General features: G+C 39.9%; 1 protein-coding gene across 2 annotated transcripts; it reads left to right on the top strand.

Moving 5' to 3' along the window:
- Positions 1–5,974: 5,974 nt before the first annotated feature.
- gatm (glycine amidinotransferase (L-arginine:glycine amidinotransferase)) lies at positions 5,975–10,038 on the top strand. 2 transcript variants are annotated; one of them, XM_047362366.1, is made up of 9 exons: positions 5,975–6,127; positions 6,906–7,121; positions 7,214–7,409; positions 7,516–7,706; positions 7,869–8,006; positions 8,098–8,262; positions 8,366–8,429; positions 8,511–8,627; positions 8,720–10,038. In XM_047362366.1, exons 1-9 carry the CDS (start codon positions 6,059–6,061, stop codon positions 8,830–8,832), a joined length of 1,269 nt encoding a protein of 422 aa, XP_047218322.1. In that variant the 5' UTR covers positions 5,975–6,058; the 3' UTR covers positions 8,833–10,038. The 2 variants fall into 2 exon arrangements, with proteins under 2 accessions (XP_047218322.1, XP_047218321.1); XM_047362365.1 differs by having other exon boundaries at positions 5,991–6,139.
- Positions 10,039–10,492: the final 454 nt, after the last annotated feature.

Below are 10,492 nucleotides of genomic sequence, written 5' to 3' on the forward strand. Positions count from 1 at the left end.
TTCCACTTCAATTCTGGCCTTGCTTAGTAATCCAGAATCAATTAAAGTCTGTTCACTTCCGGAGTCTACCAAAGCGGACATAGTCAAAGCTTGTTGATTAACTATCATAGTTGCTGGCAGGCTGAGTCTAGGGGCTTTACTATTTAAAGAATAGTAAAGGTCCGCTAACCTTCATGGTTAGCGGACCTTGTCTTTTAGCTGACTGGGACAAACAGAACAGTCAGCTACAAAATGGTCAGGAGAACCACAGTAAAAGCACTGCTTGGCTTGTCTGCGTCTTTGTCTCTCTTCCGGGGTCAGTCGGGTGTGTCCTATCAACATGGGTTCTGACCCGGTAGCTAAAGGCTGAAGGAATTTAGCAACGGGTGAAAAACTTGACTGCAACTGTGGTCTATAAACAGGTCTTTCTGCTCTGGTTCTCTTTCTTTCTCTTATTCTGTTATTCACTCTTGTGGCCAAGGAAATTACTTCATCCAATGTGGGAGGTTCCTCAACCAGAGCTAACTCATCTTTTAGAACTTCGTCTAGGGCCTGAAAAAATGCAGACTTTAAAGCACTATTGTTCCAACCAGAAGCAGCCGCCATGAGAGTGAGGAAGCTGTAGAGTTACCGGAGATGTAGCAGCGCCATCTAACTGTGTGGTGGATTGGGTATTTAGGGTCTGTTGTAGCATGGAGGTAATCTGCTCTAACTGTTGGTTTGTCTGACGCTGCTGCTCTGCAAGAAAACGGAGAGAAGAATCAAGAGAATTAATTTGATTAGCATGTTCTGAAAGAGTTCTTCGGAGTGTTTCTGCAGGGTCTTGTTAGCCAGAGTGTTCTGTCATTTTTCTCTAAATAGATTTGACCCACCTACAGAAAACACTCTGAATTAAGTTTAATGTGTCTTTATTGTCAGCAAAGTAATCAGGCACGAGAACTGGAAACTCCAACTGTACGGGAAGAAAGGAGAAGGGACTGGTGAATAAACGGACAATATATAGCAACTGATAAAGAGATCTGAGAAATGGCTTACTAAATTGCTGTTGCTTGAACCACCAGGGGTAGAGAGATTCAGAGTCTTAGCTTGCGAAGTGAGGTTGCTCAGTTGTCTTCTCAGCTGCTGGTTTGGTCCAAACCAGATAAAGCACAGGTGCCGGTGCTTGCGATGGAGGGTGGAACAGGGTATGCTTATGCCTTGGTCCTGGAGTTGAAGGAAGCGGGAAGCCGCCAGCTTGGTCCGTGTCCGAAAAGTACAAATGGTTGGGAGAGAAATCCACAAGATGGTTGATCCAATACTCAGTAGATGATTATCCAGATTGCTCAGAGAATCTCTGGAACGAAGTCGGGTCTCAGAAAGGTAAACAAAGCCTCAGGCAAAAACCACTAAGGCACACACTCTGGCGTCGAAGTGCTGGCAGCCTCCTGCTTAAGTACTTCTCCATGCAATCGGCAGATAGGAAACACCTGTCATCCAGCGCACCTGAGAACCTCCAGCACCAACTGAGAAACACTGAAGCCATGAATACAAGTACTACAAGTACACCATACACACACACCAGCACATACACATACACACACCGACACAGACTCTGACATCAGCATTTATTCTTGGTTTAAATGTATACAGTAACATACAGGTGTGTAACATCAGGTGTATATTATTAGAACATCAAGGATAATCATTAAAGGAAGTTTGCCCTGTTAAAACCTCAGTCATTTAGTTTGGTATAATCCTGAATTTTGAAGTGAGAGTGAACAACTAAAGAGATCCAAAGAGCTATCTGAGGCCTTCAGAAGGAGGATTGCAGCAGTTTATGACTCTAGTGAAGGACTGACAGAATTTGAAATCATACAACTGAATGGAGAATAGCCTACAAGTGGAGGACATTCAAAACAGCCGCCAATATGCTCAGGTCTGTCTGTCCAAACAGGTTATCATTTAAAGCGGACTGCAAGATGCTAAACGAATTTCCCAAAAACCTAAAATTGTCATCATGTGATCTACAATAGACTTGTGCTATTTTGTAAGTGAATGTGCATTCCAGTATATTTAGAAAGAGACTGTACAAGTTTCATTTTCATGGAGGTGTACAAGGAGAAAATTTGTGTTCTCTAAAAAATTGTCCTGAATGACAAATGAGTTATAAAATGAAATATTAGGACAACAGAACAGAGGACATGTTTGGCTTAAGCCATATATAGCATCCCAAAAAAACAAACAAAAAACCAAAAAACTAGTGTGCACAACCAGTTGTAAGCACACAGACCTGGAAGTGTCATAGTTGAGGGATTATTTCCTGCACAGAACCCAACCAGTTCACCATCACAGAATCCACCATGAATTCTACCAGCCTTCTTCACAAATCTTTCCTTATTAACTGATTGTCTTGTGTTGTCCCTCTAGCCCACAAGACCATCAGTGAATATGATATAGAGGACAACAATCTTTTCACAAAGGGCCAGGTAGGTTTGGATAGAGTTTTTATTTTTAAAAATTGAAATTATTATTTGAAAATCTGCATTAGGTGTTTACACAGATCATATCAATTAGTTCAATGATCAGAAATAAAACTAATTAAAAAGAATAAACCAAATAAATCTGTATAGCATTAAATACTTTTTCCCAGCTCTGTACATAATTCTTCCATTGTAAATTATCTGCCTGAAAAACGTTCTCTTTGGGGTGGAAAACCTGGAACACATGAAATTTTTTTGCATGCTTCATATTATTTGTCTTTTTCCAACAAAAAATATTTATAAAAATTAGCTAATTTTTTTAAAACATTTAACTTGTATTTTAGTGTACTGTACTTAATACAATTTTCTCTGTTCACTTTTTCAGATTATTTTCACAAAACCAACTAAAAGTTAGTTTTACATGGAGTTGCAATGTCCATACTTCTACAGTGGATATAATTAAGTTGTTGTGGTATATGCTTCATATAAAGATATCCTGATTGATGAAAATAAACCCAAGAGTAAACAAGACTTGTACTTGGTATTTCTGAAAGTGCTTCAGACAGAGCCAACCTGATTCATGTGCAGATTCCCTCATCAGGTGTTATACACAAGGCCCTGTGCAAAAGTTTGGGTCGATCAGTTTATAATTGGCTGCAGACACAATTCTACAGTGAGATCCTCCCATATGCATGCATAATCCCAAAAATGTATGGAATGAAAATCCCACCAGAGTCATGCATTCTTGCAGATGTGCTACATGTAACTCTTTGCCAAATTGTTTTGAACAAGTAGGCATGAAGACTGCAGATGTTAAAGCTCAGTGGAAAGTGTTATTAGCGTGGAAGGTTCTGAAAATAAAAAGCTACAGATTGTTTCAATCAGACTGAGAAACTACAGACTTGAACAGCATTTTATCTCAGCCAACATGCACAGCTGGTCAGGTCTGCTATATAAGCATAAAATGAATGTCTGGTCTACGTGACACTGTTACATAAGTTGTGAATTGGGGGTTGAGCTCAACTTTCAAGTGTCTGTAGGCCTCCAGCAGCCTGCTTTGGGTAATTTCTTCCCTTTTTTGTGTCCTGTCTTCATAGCTTAAGTAAACAGTATGGCGGGTCTGGTTGCCTAGCAGTGTCAGGCTAAGATCTGCTCTACAAAAGGGGTAAAGATGTGTCTCTTTTTGTAAATGTTGTGGGACAGTTATTGCTCTTGGTCCTCTCAGTTCCCCTGGCTTGCAGGAACAATTTAAAATAAAAAAAGTACTGTTTGGTTATGCTTGTGGTAAAAACAAAGGAGACAGCACAGTGCAAGCAGATGTATTTATGCAGCCAGATACAGAAAACAGGAAGAACATTGCATTGAGACAATCTTGGAATTGACTGAAAAAACTTCACTGGGGCTTCTGTCTACATATACAAAAGGGAATTTTCTTCTTTTGTATGATTATTAGAAATTCATTGCTATTCTCCTACCAATATATTTCATCAACGATTTCCATATTTGGATATCTCGCACATTACAAGGCTATTTCCTCCTGTATTTCCTTTCTCCTGTTATCAGCCACTCTGTATCAAGGTCATCGTAGTAGCGTAGCAGCTCCTGCTTTCTATCAATTTCACAAAGCTATAATAAAACCATTCCAGTTGCTCACAAATGGTGACATGTGGTTAATACATAAACCTAATGCACACTTGCACACGCAAAATTGTTGGCACAGCAGACCAAATATGAATCAAGCAGCAATTTGGAATCAGGTTAATAATTCTAGTCGAGGATGAATTTCTCAGGCAACTATTCAGTTTGATCTTATTCTGATGAAGTGGTGGTGGTGTTGTGTTCTGCACAAGTAGGTTTGTGTGATGGCTAGTGACAGGGTTTGTAAGATTTATGCTCACCCAGGGTTGTATGTTGGGGGCACACAGGTAAATGAAGATAATAAACTTATAAACGGTAAATGGGAATTTGATGGTTTGAGGGTACTAATAGAAGGACGTTTAGACAAATTGGCAATGCATGGGTGCAAAATGGGGATAGAAACTGGCAAAAAGGCAAATTGACCCATCCAGGTATGTTGTGCAAAACATTTATGCATGGTGTATCATATTCTGTGACTCATCCTGAATTTAGGTAGAAACTAAACATATGTCTGTAGTGTCTTTAGTGCAGCTGTCACACTACTTTTGAACAAACTGATGAGATGGTATGTTATCTGTTAGACTGTTTTGTGTTAGATGAGAACAAATTCTGGGTGTTTATGACAGCTGAGTTGAATTCAGGGAACTTTCAGACAGAAATACACAACTCCTAGAAAAATGGAAACTTTCAGTCTCTTTCTGTAGTGGCATAAGCCTTACTGCTGATAGTCCTGTGGTTCCTGCATTCACACTCCTGTTTCAAATGAATGCTCCCCTCTGTTGACGACGCTTGCATCACATAGACCCCAGCAGATGTTGATGTCCCCGTCGACCTGCACAGCATAACTCCTGCATAAGTCACTGCACTGCTTACATAAGCTACATATTTATCTGCTTTTTATGTTTTTTAACTAGTCTGGCTGAAATGATACTTCAAAACAAGCTCAAAAAGTTGGGACATTTGTGTTTGAATGGAAAACAGTGAAATCTTTTTGCAGAAAGATGAGAGTTTCCTAGAGGGGTGAGGAAACCTGCAAAGCTTGAGCCAGATAGGCAGGGGTGTGTGGTGTCTTGTTGGTAATGAATCTTCATTACGCATCTTCATAAGACATCCTTTGTACCTTGGGAACCTGCCAAAAAAAATTTTTAAAGGGCAAGAAAATATCAGAAGTCACTGAGGTCTGCAGGTAGAAGGCCTGATTGTGAAACTCATGTGAGCACAGTTCAGTGAAGCATGTGCTGTGGAAGCCTGTGTAAAGCTCTCTATCTCTGCGATAGTATCAGCTCCCTGCTGAAACCTTCTCTGATTTCCATGCTGCTCCTAACAGCCTGATTAAATAATGTTACAAAGCCACATTGATGCAAAACATACCAGAAAGCATACAGGACATGAACAACCCTAAAGGAAACAGATAAAAAAAACATTTTAGACTAGCTGCTGTGTATTAGACTAAGTCTTTTCAAAAACAATATTATGTTTTATTGATTTTTCTAATTTATCTCAAATTAATTAATGGGGGGGGGAGGGGGGGTTAGAATTATTCTTAGCCTGGATGGCAGATAGAAATCATTTATAGTACTAAATGCAAACCCTTAAGGTTAGAAGCCAACTCAATCTGTCAGTTATTTTTATTGCAATTAAACTTAGAAAATAACTCGCAAAACATCCTTATGCGGCTTATAGACGCATCCAGAAACATCCAGCCGAACCGAGCCGGTTGCCTTTTAAGATTTCTTTGAAGCTGGACTGGAAAAGCCCAGCTGATAAGAATTTGCTGCGGTAAGGGATTGAGTTTCAGAAATGCTTTTTCTCAAGTCACGTTGCCTCTCAACATGAAAAGCGACCAATGACCTCAGAGACACGTAGTCTCTGCTCCTATAAAGTTGGTTGCGAGCTGAAGCGTCTCCCATATAGAGCAAACAGAGAGAGAAAGAGTTGGACCCTGTGCTTCCCTTTGGTTTCGCTCACTATTTCTGTGGACAATGCTGCGAGTCAGATGTCTGAGAGGAGGCAGCAGAGGGGCCGAGGCTGCCCATCTGATCGGAGCCATGGTTGGTATTCAGGTGGTTTTTATGTTTTTGTTTTTTTTTTGTTTTTTTTTAGCAAATAATAATAATAATAATAATAATAAAATAATAATAATGCTTTTATTTTCATTTACTGATCTTTTGTTTCAATGAAAACATAAATCTTTTAAAGTGAATAAAGACATTTTGTTCGACTTTTTCTTCATTACAATCTTAGCTGATTTGGTTAAAATCAACTAAATTGATTTATGGATATATTGGTTGTCTTCTAAACCATGTCTAAAAATGCAAAACTAAAAAAAAGCACAGATCACCTCAAAGACGGTAAGAAAAACTGATCGGATTTTCGGAGCACTGCAGGATTTTTCTTTTCTCCTTTATTTTATTTAGTCCTTGATTGACAGCGATCAGCTGTTTGGCAGCAGATGGTTCTCAAACTCTGTGACTCCAGAGTTGGTCTGAAGCCAGAGGGAACAATACTAGTAAGCTCTATCTTTGAGGAGATAAGGCTTCTTAAAAACACGTGGCACCCAACCAAAAAAGCCTGGGAGCAGTTTCCGTTTTCCTGTATTTCTTTGAAACTCTTTTTGCATTAAGCCAAAGGTTTTATTTATTAATTCCACAGAAATAAAATCAAATGCACTGATAAATGTGGATTTTGAAATAGCACGCTGCTTCGTGTTCTTGACCAAAAATAGTCTTTTAAATAAAATATTTTTACACAACAAAAAAGGGGACATTTCTTACCAACAATATAATCAAAAACCTGAGTCCAAAACTGAACCATTCTCTTCCTGCTCAGCTTGGCCGGTCAGTTACAGGATGGGTGCAGAAGACCTTTCAGAGCACTTCCAGTGCAGCAGCTGCTCAGCAGCACGCAGCTGAAGAGGAACATGTTACTGAGCCTGCTCAGCAGGAGTGTCCTGTCTGCAGCTACAATGAATGGGACCCTCTTGAGGAGGTGATCGTGGGTCGAGCCGAAAACGCACACGTGCCTCCCTTCACTGTGGAAGTGAAAGTAAGCCTCTCATCTGACCCACCTGGAAAGTGCAAATAGTAATAGTGTGACAGTGATGTTAACTGTGTGTCATATTGTGAACATCTGATTAGGCAAACACATATGAGAAGTACTGGCCTTTCTACCAGAAGCATGGGGGCCAGTCCTTTCCTGCGGACCACTTGAAGAAAGCTGTTGATGAGATTGAAGAAATGTGCAATATCCTGCGTCACGAGGGTGTCGTCGTTAAGAGGCCAAAACCCATCGACTGGTCTGTTGAATACAAAACTCCAGATTTCACGTCAACAGGTGAAAAAGTGTTGTGTAACATTAACTGGTGCTGCTTTAGTAAGCTGAGTGGCACAGGCCTTGTTTGGATCTGATCTGAAAGTGTGCATTGTGGAAAATGTTGCAGGAATGTATGCTGCCATGCCTAGAGACATCCTCATGGTTGTGGGAAATGAAATTATAGAGGCCCCCATGGCCTGGAGAGCTCGGTTTTTTGAGTACCGTGCCTACAGGCCTTTGATCAAGGAGTACTTTAGAAAAGGTGCAAAATGGACCACAGCTCCTAAACCCACCATGGCTGATGATCTGTATGATCAGGTGAGGCTTTCAGACAATAGCAGTAAGGCTGCTCGCTCTGATTCTTCCTATCACCTTTGAACTCTTTGGCCTGTGCTGTCTATTGTACTCGTATGTGAAGACACACCATGCCTCACAGTTTAATTGCTCCAATGTAAATCGTTATTTTGTTCTGCCAACCAGGACTACCCCATCCTCACTGTGGAGGACAGACACAAGCTGGCTGCCCATGGGAAGTTTGTGACCACAGAGCATGAGCCTTGCTTCGATGCTGCTGATTTCATTCGAGCTGGGACGGACCTTTTCGTCCAGAGGAGTCAGGTATGAAGCTGTTTCAGTCCAGAAGAAATCAGAACTGAACACATAGCTAGGGAGAATCACGAGTCTTTTTCTACATATTGTCCCACTTAAGGTTACAAATTACATGGGAATCGAGTGGATGAGGCGCCACCTGGCCCCAGATTACAAGGTGCACATCATCTCATTCAAGGACCCCAACCCCATGCACATCGATGCGACTTTTAACATCATCGGCCCGGGGTTGGTGTTGTCAAATCCTGATCGCCCATGTCGCCAGGTATTTTCAGACAGCACGCTCTGCTGCCCTCTTGTGGGTCTGAAAAAATATTTTCATAACAGTTCTCCATGTTCACCACTATGTACTTTTTTCTGTACCTCAGATTGACATGTTCAAGAAAGCTGGTTGGACTGTTGTGAAACCCCCAACACCTTTGATTCCTGATGGTTTGTACTTTGACTAAAACTGGTTTTAAATTAAACAGGATTTTTTTTTCACCGAAAAATAAAAGAAAACCTTTTCTGCAGACCACCCACTGTGGATGTCCTCCAAGTGGCTCTCCATGAACGTCCTGATGTTGGATGAGAAACGTGTGATGGTTGACGCCAATGAAGACACTATTCATAAAATGTTTGAAAATCTCGGTGAGTGCAACGCTTTAAAGTTATTCTGGCTGGTTTTATTTCAGCTTTACAACTACAAGAAAATAAAAACACATGTTTTTTGTTTTGAGCAGGTATCAAGACCATAAAGGTGAACATTCGCCATGCCAACTCACTTGGTGGTGGCTTCCACTGCTGGACAACCGATGTCCGCCGCCGTGGTATCCTGGAGTCCTACTTCCACTAGCCTCGCCAGAAATAGGCAGTTTTTATTGAGCTTTTAAAGCTAAAGCCTCAATCCAGAAGCTTCTTAGATAATTGAACACCACTAGAAGGGTGGATAAAATCTGCTGTGTCCAAATTTGAAACCCTATCTTAGGTAATATGTTCAAACCCATGTGAAACTAATGACAGTATGGTGGTTTTTCTTGGTGCCACCGAAGGCTCTTCTCCGGATTGTGCCGTAATTGAACATTTATGAATGATTTTGATCTGCTGGACATTGGAATGCCTTTGCAAACAGCTTTCTTTATAGATAAATAGCACACATATGCTGAACAACAATAGTCTTCGGTTTAATTCACACAGGAATCTCAATATTAACTGCATTTCTGGCCTGGCAGTCGTGAAGCTGATCCATCTAAAAGCCAATGCTTTGAGGACAAGGTACAATTTGGTATGCGAATGTCACTAAACCTGGGCACAAGAGGTTAGAAGCTACCTCTACTTTAACATTCAGGGTGCTTTTCCTTATCCAGACTTCTATTTCCTTGTGTCCTCGCTACAATGAAAGATCTTCTCATACCTGTAGATGTAGGTGCCTGTAGGTGCCATACATCTCTTCTTACTTTAATATCTTTAATAGGTGCAAAGAAGAAGAAACATTTGTGAAAGAACCAAGGAAATTGCATAATGAAAAGAACCCTGAGAAATCACAATTCTCCATTTTTTCAATAATTGTTTTTATAAAGAAACATGTAGAAAACTTTCAGGTAGGTCATGAAGCCATTTGAATTTATCAAATTTTTAACATTGAGTAAACTGGAAATATTGAGCTTATATTTTTACAACTCTTTTTATTGGATTTCCCAGCAATAAGTGTTTTTATATATTTTCGGAAAACTCTATGAAGTCCATATCAGATTTCGAATACCTTTTTCTTCTGCTGTTGTCTCCTGTTGCATATCTGGGCCAGTTACAGTGCATGCTGCCAGTCTTTCCTGGTGAACTACTTTTTTTGCTTTAACAAACAAAGTGAAAATGCATTTGAGTAGTTATTTTATTTCATGTTTTATGATTCCTGTGCCGCCTATAAAGTTGAGTATTAATTAAACTGCTTAAAATATTGCTGAGGCAATGAATTTGAGGGAAAATGTGGTTCAATAGAGTGATGCAAGTGATGTTTTGTAGTATGTCAGGCCATTAAAATGTAATTAAAAAGTCTCACGTTTCATTGTTTTGCCTCTGAATTTCTTTTTACAACGAAGTTTAATTTACTTTTGTGAAAGGGTGATTATAATTATATTTCATTAGAGGCATTCATTTTTTATATTGTTTAAGGCGGGTAGAGTTACAAAAAATGTCTATTTGCTAAATGGTGGAATAACTAGAGAGAGAAGTTTTTTAGACCTTTGCATTTTTCAAATTCAAACATTTATTCCTTAGTATGTGGTAGCATTGTCTGTGAAACTGAATGATTTGAGTCAAACGTTTTGGGTCTCCTTTAACAAGCCTCTCACAATAGTTTGCTAGAATTGTGACTCATTCCTCCTGCATAACTGACTCAGATTTATAGGCCGCCTTTGTCGAGCACACCTTTTCAGCCCTGCCAACAAATCTTCTGTGGATGGTCACTTTGTTACTAATTCGATTATAGGCTAAGGGTGATTGTTTAATTGGAAGACACA

Source organism: Girardinichthys multiradiatus, chromosome 4 (genome assembly GCF_021462225.1).
Source record: "Girardinichthys multiradiatus isolate DD_20200921_A chromosome 4, DD_fGirMul_XY1, whole genome shotgun sequence".
NCBI lineage: Eukaryota > Metazoa > Chordata > Actinopteri > Cyprinodontiformes > Goodeidae > Girardinichthys > Girardinichthys multiradiatus.

What these genes read in the sequence shown, in the direction of transcription:
- gatm (XM_047362365.1), top strand. Translation starts at nt 6,059, where the DNA reads ATGCTGCGAGTCAGATGTCTGAGAGGAGGCAGCAGAGGGGCCGAGGCT. An exon ending in TTTTCGTCCAGAGGAGTCAG is followed by an intron (nt 8,007 to 8,097) that starts GTATGAAGCTGT and finishes GTCCCACTTAAG; the next exon opens with GTTACAAATTACATGGGAAT. An exon ending in AACACCTTTGATTCCTGATG is followed by an intron (nt 8,430 to 8,510) that starts GTTTGTACTTTG and finishes CCTTTTCTGCAG; the next exon opens with ACCACCCACTGTGGATGTCC.